The sequence below is a fragment of the Miscanthus floridulus genome, chromosome 4, assembly GCF_019320115.1.
Source record: "Miscanthus floridulus cultivar M001 chromosome 4, ASM1932011v1, whole genome shotgun sequence".
In the NCBI taxonomy this organism is placed as follows: domain Eukaryota; kingdom Viridiplantae; phylum Streptophyta; class Magnoliopsida; order Poales; family Poaceae; genus Miscanthus; species Miscanthus floridulus.
The window spans coordinates 41,817,716-41,844,283 of record NC_089583.1 but is presented as its reverse complement, the minus strand read 5'-3'; the positions used below and the strand labels follow the sequence as shown (position 1 = coordinate 41,844,283).

Sequence of the window (26,568 nt, the reverse complement as noted above, 5' to 3'; positions counted from 1 at the left end):
GCCATCATCAAATTTTGCTTTGATATGCGATGAGGGTGGTGTAGGTGCTGCCTGCCACCATCGCATTGCATTTGTCTCCAAGTGGCTCTTTGATGCTCCTTATCTCCATATCCACTACCGTGCCCTTGCCTTCGAAAGATTTTCTTTTACATTGGCTAAAATTTTGTGTTCTTATAGGTCAGTGTGATTTTGTATCCTTATAGGTCAGTGTGGGCTGACAAACTATTTGTGATGTCGATGGGCGATGGCAGAGTTTGAGCGTATAACCCACACCTTCCCCAGCCGGCAGGAGCGTTCAGTCCACTTTTAAATTGCCTGTACCTATTGGGTAACGGGGAAACTGTCTCCATTCAATAACTTGAAAGAATGATATATAACCTGAAAAGAAGTCTGGAAACTAGCCACTGAGAGGTCTAGCTGATATTCATACAGACAAAATTGTAGTAATATGCTTTGAGAGTGAATTCCTTTTGTGTTCATTACATATTCATACAACCAAAATTGTATTAATATGCTCTGAGAGTTGAAGTGAATTCTTTTGTGTTCATAACGAGATCTTATGGTTGGTTCTTTTTTTCCCCTCACACTGCACTAGTATCTATGGGCAATGGAATTGGTGTAAAAATAAAATTTATAAAAAAAAAAACATTAACTCTGAAGTAGGTGGATATGCATGTGCTTGGATGAGTTTAGGTGTCGGCTACATGAGTGCAGCGTTGATCTTTATTAAAGGTAATTACTTCTTTGATCGATTACTTGCTCCAGGACAGGGTTACTAGCGCATACTATGCATATCATTTTTAATAGCAAATTCATTCATACATATACATACACTAACATCAATACACCAGTTGACGTTGGATATAACTTCGTATTTGACTATTCCTTGTATTTTGGAGTATATTTCAAAATGACAGGAAGTGTGAGGCAAATGGGCTAATCTTTGGACTAGGTCGACATGCCGACATAGACATAGACTGAGGAGTATACAGGGAACATGCACATGGAAGACAAGTTCGAGAGAAGCCTAAACCAACTTTGATCGAAGCACCAGTCTTGCGAAAGCAGAAGTCCTACATTTCAAGTCCAGAGGGAGTCATTGATTTAAAATTTAAAATCAGTTTGAAAAGATATAAAACATTTTTTGAAGGGAAAAGTCCATTCTACCTTGAACTATCGCCGCAATCTGTTTTTCTCCTCAAACTCTATAACCAGACATCTTACCACCCAAGCTTTTGAAACCATTCAAATTACCACCATATCCTGGTTTTGAATGGTTTTGAAGGCAGTTTTGTCCTTTTTAGTTAAAAAAATATGGTACATACTTATAAGGTTTTTAAAACCACAAAAAAATTCTATAAGCATTTTAAGGTTTTTTTTAAAAAAAATTCTAGATATAGATGAGATTTGACAACTCCAAAACAAATATTTAGAGCTCATGAAATCATCTTTCAAAACTTCAAAAAAAGGTTTAGCTCTAGGAAAATGGAAAAAATATCCAAAACATTCTAAAGAATTCCCAAACATTTTACTCGATCTATCAACATGCTTTAAACACTTTGCAAGTTTGCATGGAAAAATATGAATGAACTAGTGTCGGTGTTTCGTAAACCGGACAAGTAAATTTATACGATTGCCGCGCTGCTCTAGGAAGACGATGGTAGCATTCAATAGACACGAGAATTTATACTGGTTCAGGCCAGAGCCCTACGTCCAATCTAAGAGAAGATCGAGTGCGTGTTCCTCGCTTGAATACTCTGAAGTTCTTACACTGGAGGGTGCAAGAATGGTGAAAGAGATAGTAGGACCTATGCTAGACGAGGGGCAGCCTAGAAAGAAGCTCCAGTATGGATGGAATGGTAGAGGATGAAGAATGTAAAGATCCCCCGAGATGGGAGCTATGTCTGTCCTTATATAGAGTTCGGGGCCAGGGCTCGTTACAAACAGAAGGTTTCCCCGACCGAAGGGTCGAGAGTCTGAGGGAGATCCTAGCTAACTTGGCTTGCAAGCTACGCCATCTTCTGATGCTTGCCTGGGCGTGGTTATTGTCATGGTCTTGCGGCCACGTTACGACAGGATGTGACGTGGTGCTACTGTACCGGCCGTGGCAGCACTATAGCCATGGTGAAGGTTCGTCAGCTGTCCTGCGCAATGCGACATTCATCATGGTCTTCGCCGTTGCCTCCAGGTTCCTCGGGACGTCGTACCCGTAGTAGGTAGTCGCCCCGGGTCATTGTTCGTCTAGTCGCTTCGTGGGGCTGAGGGCCATGACCACGGTCGTTGGGGTCGAGGCCCTCCGCCAGCCAGGGAGGTCTCCAGGTCGAGACCCTTGTCATGGATCTCATCCCATAGCGGGTGGGATCATACACGCGTCCTGTCGGTCTGTATTTGGACGGTGGGCATCGTACCCGTGGCCACCGTTGTGCGGTGTTATCCTGTTGGTGCGATGCGGCACTGGGATGGTGTCCGACTGGACTGAGGTGACTGCCGTCACATCGGTCCTTGTGGGATCGGTGCGGCATGCTCGCCCCTGTCAGAGCAGGTTTGTCAGGTAGGGCCCGACCTCTCCCCGTCCCTTTTAGGGGTCATGACGGGGGAGAGGTCGCGCATTTGAGCGTCGCGTTACCTGTGCTGGAGGAAGGGGTTATGAACACCCCTGGCCTCAGCGCCTGGGCTGCTCTGCTCGGCTTTCGTAGGGCCTCGGTCGTTTGGGCCTTTGCTGACTATTGCGTTGCAGGCTATGCGGCCAGCTAACTAATCGGTGCCTCGAGACATCCCGGGGTTATGACCCCGACAACTAGAATGAATCAACCTGCATTAATGTTGAATGCATTCATGCTAGATGCATATTATGTTTTTTTGTTTTGAATTTTTTTAGAAAACACTTACATATCAATTAGAATATTTTAAGAATTTTCTAGATTTTTTGGATATATTTTCCATGTTCCTAGAGCGAAATTTCTCTTTTTTAAGCATCTATAGAAATTTTCATAAGCTCTAAATATTTTATTTAATATGTCATACCCCAATCCATCTCTTGATTCTTTTTTCAGAATTTTTAAAAGCATAGAGATAGTTTCGTGGTTAAAACCTTATCAAGTATTTATAATTTTTAACTAAAAAAAAGAACAGAACCGCCTTCAAAACCACTCTAAACTAAGGTAGAGACCAATTTAAACAAATTTGAGAGTTCAAGGGTAAGAGGTCTGGTTTTGAAGTTCAATGAGGAAAATCAAACTACAACAATATCCTACAAATTAGTTGCTTATGCTCATGTCACTATTCTAGTCTATGTCGATGCATGCTTTATTTATTATTACATATGTTTACGTGGTATACGATCGTAGTAGGTTAACAATAGTGATTAGGTTAACCCTGTGATATAGTGCATGCGAAGGTCATCGGTTATCCTAGCCCGATGACTACGGGAGAGATGAAGGTCTGAGCGAGCATATAACTGCCGCAATAATCAGACTAAACTGAAAGCACTTGCATTCACATTATACTAAAAAAATGATCATGATACTAAAGCCATATACAATAATACTGCATTATACAGAGAATGGATGGTGAAAGAAGCAGCCAAAGTTCCAGTTCGACAATAAGCCAACCCTGTAATACATCCGACAACGAACAGTTGAATGGAACTTTTACCGGAGAGGTGTGCTACAGTGAACGCAAGCGAACTGATCACGACAGCGTCTCGCCGTTTCATTGAAGATGACAAAGCTGTTAAAAGGAACCCACGGTAGATGGTTTCTTCTGATAGCGGAGCAATAACACAGTAGAGAAAGAAACACAATAGAGCAGAGGCCGGACTGTCAGAAAGGATCTCCTTTAATATCGGATCATATGCATCCTGCAAGGGCCCAAAGTGTGAGCCAACAAACTTTTAGACCCCTCCAAACTAAAAACAACTTAACAAGCTATTGTAGTGTAGTAGAGAAACGTTAATGCACAGTATGATAGGAATCAATATGCTCGATGAAAATCTTACCTCAGACCCTACCAATTTATCAGCTAAGCTGGATGTGGTCAACACCAGGGCCATCAAAACTACAAAGCCTAATACAGTCTCTTTGACCCAATTCTGTTCTGTAAAAACCTTCCCAGAAAAGAAAGGTTGAATAGCATGCCCTGGCTTTGCAGTGTACTGGAGTAGCGCTAAGGTCAAAACAAGCTCTGCTAACTGAAGTATGACTGTAGAAATTACCTGCATTGACAGAGTATGTCATTCTATAAAAGGCAGTGTCCATATAAAGGCTTCCAACTCAGGTACATTAAATTGAGTGAATGAAATTTGTTAGTTAACAAAAAGGTCGCCACCTACTGTTGTCATTGAGTCAAGTGAGGAGTGCTGTAGCACTTTGGCAATCACACCAAGCCCTCCAAAGCTCAAGGGGATATGCAAGATGAAGAAATAACCTGCATATATTCTCCATATATCATCAACCTCCCATGGAACAACTGGAGAAAGAACTGAAAGCTCCTGCCATACAAAATAGCACATTAGAATGTGATCATGTCCCAGCATTTTAGATGTAGACAACTTGATAGCCATCATGGAGAATTGTAGGAAGTATATGCTTCGCATATTAGTGCCAAAATAGATCCCAGTCATCAAGATTAAAAAAAGAAGGCAAATAATCTGTCATAAATAATTCTGATAAGCTTATTGGTGTGTTTCGTTAAGTTATGAGCTGTGAAAAATCCATTGTGAGCTGTGAGTTGTGGAAAAGTTGCTATGAGATATGTGCTGTGAAAAAACTGTAGGCTGTTTGGTTTAGATAACTATAAAACCTACTCTATCTCTTTATCTCCCTTGAAACAGTTGTAAAACGTCTCTGTATTTCCACCCATTTCTAAGGCTGAAAGTCAAAAGTAAGATTCAAGGTGCTGCAAAAATTGATTAGGTGAAAGCAGCCGCTTTTGGAAAAGCAGCTTCTGGTTCTATCTATTTGGTTGGCTTTCTGCCTTTTGACAGCAGAAGCACTTTTTAGAAGCTGAACCAAGCAGTCTATATATCTGGTACATGACAACACCGATGTGATAAATTCTTATCAGTATGTAGTATTGATAATGTGACCATCAACATTGTAACTATACTAACTGTACCTTAACATCGTCTCCAGTAAGAATTTATGTGGAAAGCACAAAAATGTGGTTTTACTCTTTACAGAAAAAAGGGAAAATGGTAACAATAAACTTCCAGACATTCCTAATCATGCATGCATAATTCAACAAAGCATATTTGGAAAGCATATAAGACAGTAAAGCAGCCCCTACAAGATTAGCTAGACACTTTGAATCTGCCTACCATACCAAAGAAATTGCACATAATCTCACTGTGCGCTGAGTTATTGACATGAAAGAGCGAAACTAGCTAATGTAGCATTACAAATCTTGACCAAGGTATGCTCCAATTTGCAGCGAGCTGGACAAATGGTCCACAAATGGGGCTAAACAATAGGAGCAAATTTCTAAGTTCGCAAACAGACTTAAACGGTTTCCCAAAACAAAAACATAATCAGACGGTAAACATTAAGGATTGAGCAAACCAGGCTTATTTGTAAAGGAATTACATCGAACAGGCTGTGGGCGCTGCCTTTCCCACCGTCGCCGGGAGAGGGAGAGGGAGAGCAGGAGCAGCTGAGAGTGGAGGAGGAAGAGCGCAACAGTCGCCCTTTCAGAGCTTCGAGTTTGGCAGCGTGGAAACGAGGAGGGGCTCCTCCTCGGCCTCCGGTTCTGGCAGGGAGGAGGGGAAGCGGATGGGAAGCAGCGGCTGACGCACGTAGGAGCATTCCGCGAGGTAGCAGAGGCAATCCACGGAGTTTCGAGCGTCGGTCCCCGAACGCCTGGTCTATATGCGCACAGCGGGCCTTGCAAGCAAGGGAGCCGCCCGCTGAGGCCCGTATCGACCTTGCTACTCTCGTAACGTGGGCTTGGCGAGCCCAAACGTTGAAACTCTTCACTAGTGTTTCTACGTAGCTCTCTTGCTTGAGACTTTTTCGTGCGAGCCGTTATAAAAGATCGCAATCCCCTGTGTGTCTCCAAAAAAATTTAGCGATCTTTAGTGTTACTACTCCAACTTTTTCGTGTCCTCCATGACACTTCCGTCACTTTGGACTCTAACGCCGTCAAACTGCAGGTGTGAAAAGACGAAAATACTCTTAAGTCTAAATATGTTATTAATTTTTTTTAGCATCTTAACGACTTCAAATAAAAAAACTCAAAACTAGAAAGTTGTAGATCTCGTCGAGATCTATAATTTTCATATAAAATTTATTTTCATTTAATTCCACAAAAAAAATGATGATTTTTCTAAGATATATTAATCATATCAAATCATATTTTTTTGCGGAATTAAATGAAAATAAATTTTATATGAAAATTATAGATCTCGACGAGATCTACAACTTTCTAGTTTTGAGTTTTTTCATTTGAAGTCGTTAAGATGCTCAAAAAAATTAATAACATATTTAGACTCAAGGGTATTTTCGTCTTTTCACACCTGCAGTTTGACGGTGTTAAAGCCCAAACTGACGGAAGTGGCATGGAGGACACGAAAAAGTTGGAGTAGTGGCGCTGAAGACCGCTGATTTTTTTCCAGGGGCACACAGGGGATTGCGATCTTTTATAACGGCACACAGAGAAAAGTCTCCTCTTGCTTTCCTAATACACAACTTTTACTGTGTATCATCCGATCGAATTTATAGATCATTTTGCTTTCCTAGATACATAACTATCTAGATATATCATAGCAAAAATCTTTGAACCCCAAAACCCAAAATGATCTATAATTTAGAACAGAGGATGGTATGGATACAGTGACTCTAGGTAGAAATAATGCTGGCAATGCAATGTAAGTCTATGACCAAAAGCATAGATTAAGTAATGCTGACAAATGTACAAGTCAAGATGGCTAAAGGTATAGGTTCCTTTTAGTTTTACTATTAGTTTTTTTTTAAAAAAAATTACAAAAGCCTCGTTTGGCACAGCTTAGCTTCACTGGTGAAATTATTTTTTTTGGCTTTTAACTTCATAAGAAGCTTTCTTAGTGAAGTTGAAGTTGTTTTAGAGACCCGTTTGGCAAAATAGCACTGCATGTAGATTTCTTTAAAATATGCTCTCGGATAATCCCACACAGGGCCCTCAAATATATGGTGAAGCTATGAAAAACTATTATCTTCAGTTTCATCCCACCCTATTTCCACGTGAGAGTATGATTTAAGGAGCTTCATAGGTGAAATTGTTTTCAAAAGACATTTTTGGCAAAAAAAAGCTCACAACAACTCATGAAATTGTTGGTAAAACCGTACCAAACATGACCGAAGCTCGCCACAATTCTTGTAAAATCTGTGACCACAAAATCAGTTTCAACAATTGCATCATCATCCAGGCATCATGCCCCTTGCCTGTATCTGTATGGTGTCTCTTCCAGCAGAATAAAATTTTTGACCGAATCTTCCAGCAGAATAAAATAACAGGAGCAGAAAGAAACATTACAATTCTTTTTTAGCAGATAGAAACATTACAGTTTTGATTACAAGAGGAACATAATAAACTGTTGTTCAACCCAAACATGAAACATAGAGTACTCCCTCCGTTTCAAATTATAAGTCGCTTTGATTTTTTTTTTCATCCGTTTTGCTATGTACCTAGACATATTATTATATCTAGATACGTAGCAAATTGGATATACCTAAAAAGTCAAAGCGATTTATGATTTGGAACGGGGGAGTAACAAAGATGACAAAAGGACCTTTTTAAGGCACCGGTCACTAGGATGTGCCAATTGTGCATTACAAACGATTACACTGATCTGCAGATACCAAACTGACATCCCTTATCTGGTTTCCTTGACTGTTCAGATGCTACTTACACTTTTAGTCCTTCCTGCCCTGAGCAGATTTTGAAGTCCCAGCATTTGTGCTCTTCTGATGGCACATCATTTTCCTAATGATCTCGTCAACTTCTGGAACATATGCTGTCAGTGGCGTTTCGTCCTTTAGAAGCTTAACAGCAAACTCGATGCACGGGTCTGGCGTGGAGACAGTAGACAGTGATGCCAGAGCAGATTGTGCTGTTGAAGTATCAAATTTGTCAGCTCCATCTTCTAGATCGAAGCCTGGGATTATTGCAGGATTAAACTTAGTATGGTTCTCTTTGGCTCCATAAAGACTGATAACATCAGTTGTCGTCATAAGACCATCGACAACTGCATCTTTACTCTTCTTGAAATCAATCGAAATGTTATTCATGAGTGTGTCATTTGCTGGGACTGGGACTGGGACTGGGACACCACTCTGCTTAGAAGCATATTCATCTGCATCTGTACCACATTGCTCCTTGGATTTTGATGATGTATCAGATTTGGGCACACTGAGATGCTCAGCAGCATCTGTATCTGCTGCATTGTCCTGGGCCTTGTCTAAATTAGCAGGAGCAGACTGGTTAGTTGCATCCCTTCCACCTCCAACACTCTTCTTTCCCTTAGCTCTCTTATTTTTCACGCACAACGACTTGGCGCCTCTATGAGTTCTTTTCATCTTCTTCGAGTCAACAGCCAGATCATTCCGACGTGCCCTTTCCACGTTTATGAAGTTAAACCCAAGCAGTTCTACCCACGGTACAGAACTCTTTCTCCTTTGCCGGGCTGAACGCTTTCTGCGCTTCATAGACTGCACAATCATGGTGATGTCTAGTTTTGCTCTAGGGTCTTGTTGGTTCGTTGAATGACCATCTGCAATTTCCTTATCCGACTTTTCTTGTTTCTTCTTGTCTAATTTCTTGCTCAAGTTACTACTGTCTACAGTTCCTTGCCTTGCCCGCTGTGAGTAGCACCTAGTAGGAGCTGTATTAACCAATTTCTTTGGTGACCCCACAGGCCTGCCAGATATTTTCGTGGCTGGTGTTAGTTTTGCCTCAGGTTCAGTATCTTTCTTTGCTCCTACCAAAAAAAGTAAACCAACTCCTAATCAGTCACACGAAGGGAAATATGTTCACAAAATGGTATGCATGCAAATTGCAAAAAGATCTTACAATGTATTACTCCATCCATCTTAAAAAGACCCAATTCTAGCTTTCTATCAAGCCTATCTATCTCAACTTTGATTTAATATATAAAAAAATACTATTATGTTACCTAATAATTATAATTAGATTCATCATGAAATATATTTTCACTATATACCTATTGGAGTCATAAATATTAATAATATTTTGTATAAACTTAGTCAAATCTAAAGAAGTTTGACTCAATCCACACCCAAAATTGCACTTTTTTTTCGAACGAAGGTAGCACTAACCAGAGGCTCTAACTCTGAAGAGACGTGCTAGAAAAAATAACTCTAGATCTCACAAAACTATAAATATCTAACCACTCATTTGCTAGACTGTAATATCAGTGAAAATAATAACCATTAGATGGCCCTCAAAAAAATAATAACCATTAGATGTGTCGGTGTTTTGTAAACAGGACGAGTAAATTTATACGATTGTCGCGCTGCTCTAGGAAGACAATGATAGCATCCAAAAGACACGAGAATTTATACTGGTTCAGGCCGGAGCCCTACGTCCAGTCTCAGAGATGATCGAGTGCGTGTTCCTCGCTTGAATGCTCTGAAGTTCTTACAATAGGGGTGCAAGAATGGTGGAAGAGGTATGAGAGCTAGATCCAAGAGATGGACTGCCTGAAGTGAAGCCTCAAGAGCTCTACTACGGAGTGAATGTCTTGAAGATGATGATGATAATGCCCTGGCTTCCCTTATATAGAGTTTGGGGCTAGTGCATGTACAAAGAAGGAGGTTTTTCCGACCGATGGGTCATGAGCCTGAGGGAGAGGCCTAGCTAACTTGGATTGCAAGCTACGCCGTCTTATGGTGCAGTTTGGGCGTGGTTGTCATCATGGTTTTGTGCCCACGTAGAGGTAAGGTGTGGCGTGGTGCTACTATACTGGCCGTGGCAGCACTGTTGGCACGGTTGTGGTTCGCTAGCCGTCCTGTGCGACATGGCCTCTGTCGTGGTCTTCGTCATCGTCTCCTGATGTTCTAGGGGCGCCGTACAAGAGTTGGTGGCTGTCCCCAGGTCGCTGAGCATCTGGATAGCTTGTGAACTAGGAGGCCACGATCCCGAGCTCCGGGGTCGTGGCTCCCGTTGGTTTGGATAGCCTCTAAGTCAAGGCCTCCATCGTGGATCCCATCTTATAGTGGGTAGAATCATACATGTGTCTTGTTGTATCATATTTGGATGGTGGGTCACCGTACTGGCAGTCACCACCACGCGGTGTTGTCTTGTCTATGCTGCATAGCACCGAGATGGCGTCTGACTAGACCGAGGTGACCATTGTCCCCTTGGTCCTGGCGGGGTTAGTGCAGCGTGCTTACTCCTATCAGAGTAGACACGCTAGGCTAGGCTTGACCTCTCCCCTTTCCTCCCAGGGGTCAGGATGGTGGAGAGATCATGAGTCTCCTATGCGTCGTGTGGCTAAGGTAGAAGGGAGGGGTCGTGGCTGACCCTGGCCATGGCGTTTGGCCTGGTTCACTTGGCTCAGCAGGGCCTCGGTCATTCGGGCCATCGTTAGCTGATGCATAGTAGGACGCTCGACCTGCTAACTGATCGGTGCCTTGAGATACCCGGGGATCATAACCCCGATAGTAGCCCCCGAGCGTTTTTGCGATCACGAAGGGATCATGAAATCGCTGAGATGTGTGCAGGTCGAGTGTGGGTTCATAGTCGTGGCTTGTTCGAGCTTTGTTGCTCGATCCCTTGGCAGGCTGGTGCGTTGAATGCGGTAGGTGGCCGTTACGCTCCGCTCCGTTAGGACGCCCTGACGACGTGGTATGCGACTATTGAGCCTGCCATGTTAGTGTGTTGCATATCATGGTTCATGACCCAGGCAGGGCCAAATGGTCTCGTTGACGCTGTACCGGCCCTGCCTTTGTGAGGGTTTCAATTTCCTTGACCTCACCCGGGTATCTAACTTTGGTTGTGACCTCCCGTGGCTCACCACGTGGTGCGGGGGTCTAAGGCTGCTCCCTTGGGCCTATAAAAAGGGACATTTCTACCGTTTGAAGCACCTTCAACCATGACTATGAACTATTCTTTCACCTCTAGGCGGTTAGATGCTGAGAGAATGAGAAGATGAGGGATAAATGTCTGATGAGAACCGGCGGCTCTCGTTGTGCATCCCACTAGGGGTTGTCCATAGTGACCGGAGACTGGAGGTGTCCCTTCATCATCTGGTGCTAGAAGGGGACTTGCGAATAGGGGAGGACGAGATGCCGTGGAGGCTGGCTTTGTTATCATGCGGCCTTGGTTTCCTATGCCTGAGTGGCTCGGGTACCCGTGATGGCCATTGATCAAGGGAAGGTTTGCCCCTCTGCCTTGAGTCATTAGAGTGTGCAAGCAGTGAGTCGGTTCTCCGGAGAGAACGTCTGTCGCTCACTGGCCGCTGAATGATGGATCCGGGGCGTCGTTCATCACTATGCCCTATGTGGCATCATGACGACATGGTGAGATGTTCTGCGCCGGGGGCCATTTCACCCTTCTCTCCTCCCCATGTTCTTCAGTTTCGGGGGGTCGCGATGCTGCGAGGAAGCCTTCAAGGTATTATTTTCCACCTTGTTTGACCATGCTCGCAGCTCATACCCCTAGTGGCGTCGTCCTCGAGGTGGTGTTGGGCTTTTTCCTTTCTTGCCTTCGTGGCTTGAGTGCACGTGTAATGCCCATTCATATGGGATGTATTTTTCGAATGTTGTATCCTTCCCTTGAGGTCGTACTGAGCCCCGGGCCGCGAGGTCTAATTGTTGGGCCTTGTTTCTGAAGTCGGGACTTCTGAGCGGGCTGTCGACCTTCCTTACCACGGGATGGAGAGGTCACCCTTAGCTCAAAAGCCCTCGCTTCGGTTGTGCTTTTACCTTATTGGGCCCAAGTCTCCCCGTCTGCTAATCGGGTTATGACCATGTTCTCAAGTGGTAGCGCGATCGTGGGGTGTTTCCTTCTAGCCAAAAGTTGATACTCAGGCTCGAGCGGGCCCAGACTGTGTGTGCTGGAATCACAATAGGTTTTTTAAACATGGGGTTTGTCATTGCCTTGTGAATAAGGCATTGTCGCATCCTAGGGCACCCAAATGACCATCCACGAGCTAACCTTGGCTGGTCCGGCGGCTTCAGACCATGGCTCTAAGATCCTGAAGGAACTCGTCATGCGGACATAAGCTTTGCTCTTTTTAGGATCTCTGGCATCCTCAGGGGGTCGTGGTGGCCTATTTTGGATAGTTTTGGTTTTTTCCTCACATGGGGAGAGGCATGTCCATCGTAACCACACGGTCGGAGCGGTGTGCCTCATCGGGGTCAATGGGTAATTTGAGTGGGAGCCAATATCCTCCCTAATCGACGTGGAGTTTGGCCATGCCTCATCGAGAGACGTCCCATAAATCATCGGTCGTCAAACCCGTCGGTCCCCGACCGCCTCCACAACGATTAGAATGCAAGATGCCTCCCCCCAGAGGGGGTCAACCCGGGTGACTTCAAAGCGAACTACTCGAACACAGAAAGAGATGGTTATGTGTCTCCGCACCACCGATTAGAGTTGCGGGGCCCATCTTCTTCCTGCCCTATCCCTTTGTGGCCTCGAGCCCTTCTAAGGACCGGCCAAAGAGATGGATTCCTAAATATGATGTGGGGGCGTGGATGCAGTGGGTGGCTTCATGTGCATGGTCCCAAGGGCTTGTCGCGCCTTGGGTCACTACGCATCTTAATGGTGACCGTCTGCGCTCAAAGTGAGGAAAGATTGCATAAGAAATTAAAGAAACAGACAAAAGGGGTGCAGGTATTACGTGTGCTCTGCCTATTGCTTCTTCGTTCATCGCCCTACATCTCATTCCGCTTGGACCCCTCCTGCCTATGATCTTTTTATAAAAAAGGTTAGTTTTCAAATTCATGGTGACAGGGGTGTTAATATGCGTTTGGGATGTGAGATTAAGGATAGAATTTGCATAGCTGCTCGATGTTCCATGAGTTGGTGTAGATCTCGCCAGCATCATTCATGAGCCGATAGGATCCTAGGTGGATGATTTCAGCAATGATGAAGGGTCCTTCCTAGGGCGACGTTAGCTTGTGCATGTCCTTGGTGGTTTGGATCTGTCGTAGGACAAGGTCACCAACCTGGAAAGCTCATTCTCGGACATTCTTGTTGTGGTACCTTCGTAGTGCTTGCTTGTATCTCATGGAGCGGAGGAGGGCTATCTCGCAGGCTTCATCCAGTTGGTCGAGTGTGTCTTGTCGATCCTTCTCTACTTTGGCTTTGTCGTACGCTAGGACTAGCGGCGCTCCATGGTCGAGGTCAGTTGGTAGAATGGCCTCGGCGCCGTATACCATGAAGAACGGGGTGGAACCGGTGGATTAGTTTGGAGTCATCCTTAGGCCCCAGAGCACGACTGGTATCTCCCCTGCCCATCGTCCCATGAACTTGTCAAGCCTATCAAAGATGCAGGGTTTGAGGGCCTGAGGTATCATGGTGTTCGCATGCTCTACTTGGCCATTGGTTTGCGGGTGAGCGACGGAGGCCTAGTCGACTCGAATGCCATAGTCATCGCAGAATCAAAGAAATGTCTTCCCGGTGAAGAGTGTGCCATTGTTAGTGATTATGGATTTTGGGACTCCAAATCTGTATACGATGTCGAGGAAGAACTCCACCACATCTTTGGATCTTACTCTTGTTATGGGTTTTGCTTTGATCCACTTGGTGAACTTATCGACTATCACCAGAAGGTGGGTGTAGCCCTCGGGTGCTTTCCTGAAGAGCAGGTCAAGCCCCCAGGTCACAAAGGGCTATGTTAACGGGATGGTTTGTAATTCTTGCGCAGGCAAATGTGTCTGTTGCGCATAGAACTGGCATCCCTCGCAACTTCATATGATCTATTGAGCGTCTGCGACCGCTGTGAGCCAGTAAAAGCCTTGCCAAAAGACCTTCCTGACTAGCGTTCTAGGCGCCGTGTGGTGGCCGCAGGTCCCCATGTGGGCCTCTCATAGGAGTCGCTGCCCCTCCTCTTGTGAGATGCATCTCTGGAGAATCCCTGAGGTGCTATGCTTATAAAGGATGTTTCTATGATCATGTAAGATTTGTAGCGCCTCGCTAGGCGCCATGCTTCCATTAGATCATTAGGTAAGTTCCCCATCGCTAGGTATTCTATGAAGGGCGCGGTCTAGTCTGATCAGGCATCCGCCATTGCTCGATCGATTGTCATTAGGTTGGGAGGGCCTGCGGCCCCCAAGTCATGGTGGTGTTCAACTGGCAGGGCGGACTCCGCCTTATCGGTCGCGCCCGTCAGTTGGTCGTGCGGCTGAAGAGCTCGCACCGATGGTTCATGCGCATCATTAATGAACACTCCTAGGGGGTAGGTCCCCGACTTGATGCAATGTTGGCCAAGGAGTCAACGGTCAGGTTGTCCCATCTAAGGATGTGGTGTAGTTCTAGCCTGTCAAATCTTTCTTTGAGTTTCCAAACTTTGTCATTGTAAGCCGCCATCTTGCCATCGTGACATGAGGCTTCTTTCATGACCTGGCTGACGACTGCTTCGAGTCTCCTTTGATGAAGAGGCAGTGAGTGCTGAGCTCGGAGGTGATTTTGAGGCCGTGGATGCAGACTTCATACTCTATGACGTTATTGGTGGCCCAGAAGTGTAGTCAGATGGTGTACTCCATGCGGTCTCCTGTTGGGGGAGATTAGGATGACCCTGGCCCCCATGCTCATGGCCATGAGTGACCCGTCAAAATATAACATGCAGTATTCCTGGTGGGTCGGGGGTGGGGGCGTCTACACTTCGGTCCATTCAGCGATGAAGTCTATGAGGACTTACGATTTGATCATTGTTCTTGGGACATATGTGATGTGGTAGCCCATGAGCTTGGTTGCGCATTTGGCCATGCGACTGGAGGCGTCATGGTTCTGGACCACATCTCTGAGTGGGGCTGAAGCCACGACCACATTGTGGTGCCCCTCAAAGTAATGTAGCAGCTTCCGCTTGGCATTGAGGATAGCATAAATAAGCTTCTTGATCTACGGGTAACGCACCTTAGTGTACGAGAGTACCTCGCTGATGAAGTATACTGGCCTCTAAATCTTGTGGGAGTGCCTATTCACATCTCACTTGATGATGAGTGCTGCGCTGACCACCTAAGTGGTTGCGGGGATGTAGAGGAGGAGCGGTTCTCCCTTCTTAGGCGATACCAGGGTAGGAGTCATTGCTAGGAATGCTTTGAGCTTCTTGAAGGCCTCCTATGCTTCAGCCATCTAGGTGAACTAATCGGCCTTTTTGAGGAGCTTGTATAGTGGCATGCCACGCTCCCCTAGCCGTGAGATGAAGCGACTAAGAGAGGCCAGACATCCCATGAGTTTCTAGACTCCCTTTAGGTTCATGATGGGGCCCAGATTCTCGATCGCTATGATCTTCTATGGGTTGGCTTCAATGCCCCGCTCGTAAATGATGAATCCGAGGAGCTTTCCCTTGGCGACCACGAAGACAGACTTTTTGGGGTTGAGCTTGATCCTGAATTCTCTAAGGTGAGTGAAGGCGGCCTCTAGATTACTGACCAACTGGTCATCCTTCCTTGACTTCATGATGATGTCGTCGATGTAGACTTCCATGACTTCCTTAGTGAGCTCACCGAGGCATCGGTTCATGCATCTTTGGTAGGTGGCTCCTACGTTCTTAAGCCCAAATGGCATGGTGACGTAGCAGTAGGCGCCAAATGGGGTGATGAAGGAAGTTGCGAGCTGGTCAGACTCCTTCATCATGATTTGGTGATACCCCGAATATGCGTCTAGGAAGCATAGGGTTTGGCAACCCATGGTCGAGTCAGCCACCTGATTGATTTGCGGTAGCGGCTAGGGTACCTTTGGGCATGCCATGTTCAAGTTGGTGTAGTCCACGCACATCCTCCAGGTCTCGTTCTTCTTCTAGACCAGGACCGGGTTAGCAATCCATTCTGGGTGGAAGACTTCCTTGATGAATCCTATCGCTAGGACCCTGGTTACCTCTTCTCCAATGCCCTTTCGCCTTTCATCGTTGAAGCAATGGAGGTGTTGTTTGACTGGTTTGGCTGCGAGCAAGATATCGAGGCTATGCTCGATGACCTGCCTCTGGATTCCTAGCATGTCAGAAGGTTTCCATATAAAGATGTCTCGATTTTAGAGCAGGAAGTCAATGAGCTCATGCTCTTATCAATCAGAAAGGCCACAACCGATCCGAACGGTTTTGCTGGTGTCTTTGGGGTCGATCTGCACTGTCTTGGTGTCCTCTATGGGTTTGAAGGCTCCTGTGGATTTCTTCCTTATGTTGGATTCAGGTGCGACCTCGGTCACAGTAGCCTGGATGGTTCGGAGTTTTGAGGCTCGACTTGTGGCCACCGCGATGCTAAGGTTTTCCTCCTCATAGGAGTATGCTTGGTGTAGGTCGCATCTTACAGTGATGGTTCCTCAAGGACTAGGAAGTTCAAGCTTGAGGTAAGCGTAGTTAGGGATGACCATGAATTTTGCATAGCATGGCCGGCCTAGAATGGCTTGGTAAGTGTTTGGGAGGTCCATTACTTCAAAGTCGAGTGTCTCCGTGCGGAAGTTCATTCATCCTCCAAATGTAATGGGTAGGGCAACCTGCCTGAGAGGAGAAGCTCGTACTTCGGGTACAACTCCATAGACAGGGGCACTTGTGGGCCGTATCGCCGCTCTAGAGAGGCCCATAGCATCATACATCTATGAGTATAGGACATTGAGTCTGCTCCCCCTATCCATCAGCACTTTAGTGAGACGCGTTCCACTAATTACCATGCTGACAATGAGGGGGAACCGTCCTAGTGGCTGAATGTGGTTGGCGCGATTGGACCTATCGAAGGTGATCGCTGCTTCTGACCATTTTAGATAAGACGGGGTGGCTCTGGCTTGAGCTATAGTCATGTTGATCTCCCTCTCCACTGGAGTCTTCTTTCACTTTGACTCATCAGCGGATGGTTCGCTAATGGATGGTATCAACCATCTTGTCATGGTAGGTTCCTGAGAGTGGCTACTAAAAGCCGTTCCATGAGTCTGTTCACTATGGGCCAGCGGGTCCTAGTCTCCAAAACAGAGGACCTAGCCATGACCTACGGTGAGGGAGGGTGCCGACCCTCCCGTCATGATGAGCTCTTGGATGCGACCATTGGGGGCTTTTCCGCGAGCTTGCTCGCCGCTGGCCATGGGGTCCGAGTCTCTAGGACAGAGGACTTGGCTATGACCTTTAGCGAGGGAGGGTGCTAGCCCTCCCGTCATGATGTGATTTTGGATGCGGCCACTAGGGGCCATTCCGTGAGCTTGCTCGCCACTGGCCATGGGGTTCGAGTCTCCGGGACAGAGGACTCAGCCATGATCTTTGGTAAGGAAAGGTGCTAGCCCTCCTGTCATGATGAGCTCTTGGATGCGGTCACCGGGGGCCATTTCACGAGCTTGCTCACCGCTGGCCATGGGTCTATGTCTTTGGGACGGAGGACTTGGCCAGGACCTACGGCGAGGGAGGGTGCTGGCCTTTCTATCCTGATGAGTTCTTGGATGTGGCCAGCATGGACTGTTCCACGAGCTTGCTCACCACTGGCCACGGGGTTTGAGTCTCCAGCCATGACCTTCGGTGAGGGAGGGTGCTGGACCTCCCGTCATGATGAGCTCTTGGATGCGGCCATTGGGGGGGCCTTCCATGAGCTTGCTCGCTGCTGGCCACAGGGACCAATATCTGGGATGGAGGACTCAGCCATGACCTTTGGCGAGGGTGCATGGAGCCATCGCTTCCTTCTCAGCAACGAGAGTGTGCAACTATCCCCTACCGAGCATGCCAACTATCGGTGTTTTGTAAACCGGACTAGTAAATTTATATGATAGCCACACTGCTCTAGGAAGATGATGGTAGCATCTAAAAGACATGAGGATTTATATTAGTTCAGGCCAGAGCCCTATGTCCAGTCTTAGAGATGATCGAGTGCGTGTTTCTTGCTTGAATGCTCTAAAGTTCTTACAATTGGGGGTGCAAGAATGGTGGAAGAGGTAGAAGAGCTAGAACCAGGAGATGGACTATCTGAAGGGAAGCCTCAGGAGCCCAACTACAGAGTGAATGTCTTGAAGAAGAAGATGATGATGCCCTGGCTTCCCTTATATAGAGTTTGGGGATAGTGCAAGTACAAAGAAGGAGGTTTTCCTGACCAAGGGGTCATGAGCTAGAGGGAGGGGCCTAGCTAACTTGGCTTGCAAGATATACCCTCTTGTGGTGCATGTCTAGGCATGGCTGTTGTCATGGTCTTATGCCCACGTCGTGGTAAGGTGTGGCATGGTGCTACTATGCTGGCCGTGGCGGCACTGTTGGCATGGTTGTGGTTCGCGCAGTCGTCCTGTGCGACATGGCCTCCGTCATGGTCTTTGTCATCATCTCCTAATGTTCTTGGGGTGTCGTATAGGAGTTGGTGGTCGTCCCTAGGTCACCGAGCGTCTAGATAGCTTGTGGAGTAGGAGGCCATGATCCCGAGCTCTGAGGTCGTGGCTCCCGTTGGGTTGGATAGGCTCTAAGTCAAGGCCTTCGTCGTGGATCCCATCTTGTTAAACCGTATTTGGATGGTGGGTCGCCATACTAGTAGTCACCACCGCATGGTGTTGTCTTGTCTATGCTGCGTGGCACCGAGATGGCGTCTGACCGGACTGAGGTGACCGCTGTCCCCTCGGTCCTTGTGGAGTCCGTGTGGCGTGCTTACTCCTGTCAGAGCAGGCACGCTTGGCTGGGCTTGACCTGTCCCCTTTCCTCCTAGGGGTTGGGACGGTGGAGAGGTCATGAGTCTCTTGTGCGTCATGCGGCTAAGGCAGAAGGCAGGGGGCATGGCTAGCCCTGGCCTTGGCGTTCGGCCTGGTTCACTTGGCTCAGCTGGGCCTCGGTTGTTTGGGCCTTCGCTAGCTGATGTATAGCAGGTCGCTCAGCCTGCTAACTAATCGGTGCCTTGAGATACCCGGGGATCATAATCCCGACAAGATGTTTTTATCTTGTCTAGAAGATTGCTCACATTTGCCATTATGAAAGATTTGAAGTAACACCTAAATCTACATCTAAATTACTCATTTATACTATTATAAAAATAATGTAAAGTAATCCTATAAGTCTGCATCTAAGTTACCCACATATGGCATTACAAAAGTTAATCCTAAGTAACTGCACTAAATCTGCATTATCCATCTCTTACACTATGAAACTAATAAAACTTATCACCTACATATGCATCTAGATTACCCATATCTATCATTATGCTACCTCTGTCAAGATGATAATCATATTTTTCTATCGGGAAAAGTTAAATTTACAAATTTTGACCAACAATTATTTCAATTATATACAGAGGATATTGATTCTTTAGTAAATGATAGTATATAAAAAGAGAATTAACAATCAAAATCTGTATTTGACTTTTCCATATCAAAATACACCTATCATTTCAAGACAGAGGGAGTAATAAATATAATCTACATCCAAAATAAAATAAAATATCCTCTTAATTAATCTACTTCGAAATACCAACATCTACTATTAGAAACAAATAAGTAACCCTAAAATACATGTTTATAAATACCCAATTCTACCAATATTAATATAACCTATCCAAAAATAATAATGCAATTCTCGTTTTTCGAGGAGTCAAACAATTTTAAGTTTGACTAGATACATACAAAAGAGTTTCTAATATTTATGATACAAAAAAGTATCATAGATTAATCATGAATATATTTTTATAAGATACATATTTGGAGTCATAAATGTTAATAATAATCTCTATAAACTTAGTCAAACTTAAGGAAATTTGACTCAATCTGAACCTATAATTGTACTTCTTTGGGACGGAGGCAATATAATACTAGCTCAAATTACACATGTGTTGTGAGATACCATGCGGACCAAGTATACAAGAAGCGTGAGCGATAAATATGTATTTATACAATTTAGCAATTATGAAAATTGTTTTCTTAACCAATCACATAACAATGACACTAATGATTTATTTCAGATTTTATTAATACTCCATGATAATAATAAATTATATATTTTTTTATTTTAGATAAATTTATATATTTGACTAAGAAGTTATCACATATCTATATTTACTCCAATTCTAAGCATTCTATTTCTACAAAAATATACAAATGCACACATAATTCTTTGTCAGAGGAAACTCAACACCTAGAGTGCCGAAACAACTGTTTATTCATAGTAACTAAGATGGCAGTTGAGGACATCTATTTTTTATTAAGATACAGAAGGATAGCTTAGGATAAAACACTACAATAAGAATTAGATATCCAACTAAAAATATGGTTAAAAAGCTGCGACAACTAACAAGATCAAATTTTGAAAGCCAAAATCTAAATTCATGATGTCATGACAGATAAGCTACAACTAGAGCTAATATAGCTTAAGCTAAGGTTTCAAGTAGACACATCAAAGTGCAACACAATTGGAACATTATGAATATGGATAAAAACAAATATATTAATTGGTAAATCTATTACGAGCTAAAAATTGTAGACTATAGCTGATATGTTAACATGTAGATAGAGATATCATAGTTAGTTGTAGGCCTTATAAGATTCTAATCCGTAAAGAAGCATAGGCTGATGGAATAGTATACATAACAAAAACTATGAAAAACACTAATAAGAGTATATACATTAATGTATCAGAACATAATGTTACGCTCTACTCAAATAGAAACACTAGGTACATGATTCCACAAAGATAGAAAAGATTTATAGAAGGCTTAGCCACATAGATATGTATTCTTGAAGCAGAAAGCTACTAACCTCCACAACTGAACTTTGCCATGAAATTCCTTCCCCAACCTCTTTGAATCTTCATTCCTCTTTGTTTTTAGCAGCTTATTAAATTAACCTTCACTATAAAAGTAAAATAAAATGATATAATAGAATAAAAAAGAATCTAAATGAGGAAATAGTACAAGAAACTGCTATTCCAACCACAAACGGATATTTGTCATGGATTTTCTGAAGATATACTTTAATTGGCATAGTTACATTTTGTAGGTCTTTTTTGATATAGAAACATGACATTTCTTTGTCACCAAAGCGAGTAGTAATATGACAGAACATATACATTTAATAACTATATATGAAACATGCATATAGTACGGCTTTTACAAGGACAAACAAGCCTGGACTACACAGTAGCAAAGAGAGGAAAACAATTTTTATTCAAACATCAATTGTAGTTTAACTCAATAGCTAGCTAGCTTGAAACAAACAACATTCATAATGATGGATATAAAAAAACATAACTCAATAGCAAATAGCTTTTCCATGGATAGGTACTTTAAAGAGGTAAAAAGTGTACAATTATTTTCTGAATATTATGGACATGGCCATCACGTCAGTACTGTATATATACATTGTTTGATCATATAGTTGCATCTAAACTATCATAGACACCATGATTATGATAACTATCATTTTTATGGTTTTCATGAGTATCAACTACTTGACTCCAAGGACCAATGCTATCATAATAATCGGCAGGAGATTTTGTAAATAAGAACATTGGCAACAAGGACAAACAAATTAAAAATAAACTAATGAGAATAACTTGTCAATTATGAGATGCTTATTTAGTGGATGGGTTGTTTCTAATTAAACAAGAAACAACAATGCGCACAAATATTAGAGCTTTTACAAATAAAAGAAACAATTCCTTTGAAATAATATGAAATACCCACAATAGACAAGGGGCCTTTGCACACCTAATTTAAGTGGAACTCTTTGACATCAGAAATCATGATGATACCATTTTGAATCTGAGACATTCTGACCTCTCAACAATACATGAGGTGTACAGTGCATGCAAAAGCAAGATACCATCAGTCTCACTAGGAAATCAAAAGGAAAGGGCGCATCTTCCTGCATGCTACATCTCTAGCACTCCTCCACTGTAGAGTTCACTGCCTATGACTTGTTTGGTTCACTCCTGACTTTTACCACACCGCACGACACACCTTCAACATGCTTTCGGTTCATTGCCTAAACATTGGTGTGGCAGATGAATCGTTTGCCACACCATCGGCATAGCCGCAACAACCGTGTGGCGAGCGCTGGCATCGACTAGACAAGTGCAGTATCCATTGTTGCCAACAACCTAGATCCCCAAATCCATTGCTCAAATGGCTATTCTAGTACCCAGATCCATTGTGTACGGCCCTCCCACCGCATGATATTATAAATAATAAATATTATCACTAATACATGAAAAAGTAATGAAATTGGAACTTACCAAATGAGTGCGCCGATATGAGAGCAAGATTGCTCAGATTTCAACTAAGATCAGGATGCCTCTATGATGAGTTCTAGGAGTGTAGATCCGATGAGTTGGATTCCTTAAGGACAAGGGAATTAATGATTACTTGCTATAACTTGATATTTAATCAGATCCAAAAAGTAGCTGAAATATCTAAGGGTGTAATAAGGATTATGTTATATAAATAGAAGATGATAAGGATTCCCCTTCTTGCGGTCCAAGTGACCATTTATATTAGGGATATGAGAGAGGCATCAATCTTTGCATCTATGCAATAAATGTAGAAATAAGGGGGGCATATGTAAATTGGTAGCTAGTTGTTTTCATATTGTATTCTTCTAGATAGAAAGGCAACTTTCTCGAGTCACGTCACACCAATCATAAAGTTATAAGAATGAGTCACATGTCACATGCTACATGGTCCCCACCAGCCTACCCATCAACACATTTGTCTCTCCTAAGAGGCATAAGGCTTTTCCCTCGACACACATTTATCGTGCCTCTAGTGTGCCACCTTGGATGCCAATGTGAGCAAGGTCTGATCCTTGAGAACATTGAGTTTTCACTTGATGTCATACATATAATGTTCATGGTGGAAAGACACTTCATTCATAGATGCTCCATGAAGGTCACATTCACATCCTAATTTACATTAAGCCTTAGGACCAAGTTACTAGATTAAAACCACAATCTCCTTAGAGAACCAACCAAACCATATTTTGGATTTCATCCAAGTTCCCATCTAGGCCATTCGTCCTTAACCATAAAGATCCACTAACCTTGAAGAAGTCTAAGATGCTATTGACTGTTAGCACACGACTGATATACTAGTTTTACACTTTATAGAGGTTGCATACTTTTACCACGAGTCAGAATCCTCCATCGTCAATGTCACATCTGGCCCAATTTAGAATTTGGCCCATAGTGGCCCATGTGCATGTTAATGAGATATTATGGAGAGTTTAGTCCCACCTTGGTTGTTAAAGGTGGGATAGACCAACATATAAGGCTTCTAGAGTCCATCCCACTATCCCTGGGTTAATCCTTTTACATGAAACAAGGATGAAAGCGTAAGTGGGATGGTGGTAGGTGTGGTTCGCTCAGCATGCAGAGTGGATCTAAGTTGTTTGGACTTTGGGGCGTTACAAATGGTATCAGAGCCGACCTTCATGGCCATGGGCGCGTGCGGGTCAGGGGCGTGGACATGGGGTTCATTGCGCGTGTAGGCCCTATGGGGTGCACGGCATGGCACATGTGCTGACACTAGATGTACGGTCGCATGTGCTAAGAGGGAACGTTCCTAGTCATTGTTTGCCCGGTTGTGGGTGTGTTGGGCCGACAAGGACGTCGGTTCCTTTGAGGGGGGTGTATGTCACATCTAGTCCAATTTGGAATTTGGCCCATAGTGGCCCATGTGTATGCTAATGAGATATTGTGGAGAGTTTAATCCCACCTTAGTTGTTAAAGGTGGGATAGACCAACATATAAGGCTTCTAGAGTCCATCCTTTTATGTGAAGCAAGGACGAAAGTGTAAGTGGGATGGTGGTAGGTGTGGTTCGCTCAGCGTGCAGAGTGGATCTAAGTCGTTTGGACTCTAGGGCATTACAATCAAGGATGCCAAATTGTATATCTTTAAGGACAAGTACGCTAAGTTCAAGGTGATGGATGTAGAGAGTGTGCCAGATATGTTCCACCTCCTTAATTTCATTGTCAATGAGTTGAGGGCTTTGGGCTTCTGAAAGCCCTAGTTTGGTTTTGGCTAATTGATGAAACCTAAGTGTACTAACCCTTGTCATTAATGATGTATATGAGCTAGGTTGGTACACACCAAATGGTGGAGCTAAGATGATGATAATGGTGATGGTGGTGACCAAATTCAAGATCAAGTGCTCCAACTTGGAAAAGAAGAAAGAGAAAAACAAAATAGGCTCAAGGCAAAGGTATAATTGATAGGTCCATTTTGTTTTACCACTCAAGACACCATAGAGGGTGTGAGTGGGTTTAGGATAGATAGCCATACTATTAAGAGGGGCAATCTCGACACAAATATGGTTATCTAAGTGCCACTAGGTGATTTAACTCCAAGCATTTGCATTAGGACCTAGTGAGTGCTAACATCCCTTGGAAAACATGTTTGTGAAATGCTAACTCACATGCACAAGTGACTAAATTTGATGGAGTTAACACATTTGTGCAAGGGATGAAGTTGGAGAAGAGAAAAGGGTCACAGAGGTGACCAGACTCTGTGACTGGACGCATCAGGCGAGTCCGGTGCCTAACCCTAGGCTAGGCCAGTGGCTCTAGCTCAACCAGACACTGGCTAGGTGGCACAATCGGATGTGCCCTAGCACTGTTCATCAGTGGGCAACACACATAGCAGCATGACTGGACGCGTCCGGTTTAAAAAAATTATCTCTAGACCTCTCTATATCGTGATCAGATGCTGGTGGATGGCAAGTTCGGTCAGGGAGCTATTCGTCCGATGCGACGGCATCAGCATGCGTGTTGGAGCCGTTGGGTGCCAATGGCTAAGTTCAAACGGTAACTACACGTGGCATGTTTTGGTGGACTAGACATTGCGACTAGACTCGTTGAGTCATTGTCTGCGCGTTCGATCACCACACAGACAACCCATCAAGGGGGCCAACGGGTATGTTGAGTGTTGGGGCTCTATAAATAGATGTTGGCTGGCTCTAGCTCACCCTCTTGGACATTTTGATCATTGATATATCCGTGTGAGCTAAGCAAAACACCTCCCACTCATCTCCATCATAGATTCATCATCTTTGTGAGATTGGGAGTGATTCTAGTGCATTTGCCTCGAGTTTGAGCATCTAGTGGCACTAGTGATCGTGTGAGCTATGGGATTTCTTGTTACACTTGCTGGTTGTCGCCACCTTGATGGCTTGGAGTGGTGGAGGAGCTTTGGTATGAGTTGGTGATTGTTCGTGGCCATCTCCTGGTGATCTTGTGAGGGTTCTTGACCTTTTTCCGATGAAGAGACAAAAGATACTCTAGTAAATTGCTTGTGTCATTGAGTTCCCTCATTTATGTTTGGTTCTTATGGCACCCATTTGTTGGGCTAGGCTTGTGAATGCCTATTAGCTCGCTAAACCACCAAGTGAACGGTCGACACAATGGGGACTAGCGTGCCAGCATGCACATGAACCTTGGGAGAAAAATCATGTCATTGACTCCTTGGATTTCACTTGGTTTTCATTGGTATTCTTATTGATCATCTCTTGCCACGATCGGTATATTCATCTCTACCCCTTGTATTTATATCCCCAGTGATATCTTGTGTAGAGGTAGTTTGCATAGCTAGTGTAGCTTAGCCTTAGTTGGTAATCTAGTTGTAAATAGATAGCTCACTAGTTTAGTATTGTAGATACTTAGTCATTGTGTGCCTAGAAGATTATAATCAACTAGAATTGAGTGGTTAGGTGGCTTGCAACCCTTGTGTAGATCTAGAGCAAAAAGCTTCGCTTTCTAATTGTGTAACTAGTTGCTCTAGTATTTCATAGAAATTTTTAAAGGCTATTCAACTCCCTCTAGCCATTGAGGACCTTTCAAGTGGTATCCATGATGTGGTCACCATTTGAATCAAGACTTAACAACCTTTGGTGCAAAAGATGGCCCAAATTGTGTTCAACCATGTTGGGGGCAAGCCACCATTCTTTGATGGCACATCATATGATTATTCAAAGAGAAAGATGAAGATGTATTTGGGTTCAATCAATGAGAAGGTTTAGGATGTTATAGAGAATGATTTTGTGATTCTTGATCCCACAAATCCAACCCCAAGAGAGCTAGAGAACAAGCAATGCAACACTATGGCTCTAAACACCATTTATAATGCAATTGATTGAAAAGTGTTTGAGCAAATCAAAGATCTTGAGAGAGCACATAAGGTTTGGAAAATATTAGAAGAAACATATGAGGGTACACCGGTGGTCAAGAGTGCCAAGCTCTATATATCCCCAAAGACAAGTTGACAAGCTTCAAGATGAAAGATGATGAGAGTATTCTAGAGATGTTCTATAGATTGCAAGTGATCATCAATGACCTCAAGAGTTTGGGTGAGAAGACACGTGATGAAGACTTCTCCCATTGATTCTTGAGAAGCCTACCTCCAAGATTTGAGACATTGAGAACAATTATTGTAAGAGGCGGCTTGAAGGACATAACCCCTAACCAAGTATAAGGTGATGTC

The 26,568-nt window shown here is 44.0% G+C and overlaps 2 protein-coding genes across 2 annotated transcripts; both read right to left on the bottom strand.

The window, feature by feature from the left end:
• Window positions 1-3,481: 3,481 nt before the first annotated feature.
• Window positions 3,482-5,814, bottom strand: LOC136551404 (uncharacterized). The gene is made up of 4 exons (XM_066542962.1): window positions 5,583-5,814; window positions 4,331-4,489; window positions 3,998-4,213; window positions 3,482-3,859 (listed from the first exon to the last, which is right to left on the bottom strand). The coding sequence occupies exons 1-4, from the start codon at window positions 5,799-5,801 to the stop codon at window positions 3,518-3,520; spliced, it is 936 nt and encodes a 311-aa protein (XP_066399059.1). The 5' UTR covers window positions 5,802-5,814; the 3' UTR covers window positions 3,482-3,517.
• A 2,072-nt stretch (window positions 5,815-7,886) lies between these two features.
• Window positions 7,887-20,908, bottom strand: LOC136548428 (uncharacterized). The gene is made up of 2 exons (XM_066539957.1): window positions 20,854-20,908; window positions 7,887-8,950 (listed from the first exon to the last, which is right to left on the bottom strand). Exons 1-2 carry the CDS (start codon window positions 20,906-20,908, stop codon window positions 7,887-7,889), a joined length of 1,119 nt encoding a protein of 372 aa, XP_066396054.1.
• Between the last annotated feature and the right edge of the window lie 5,660 nt (window positions 20,909-26,568).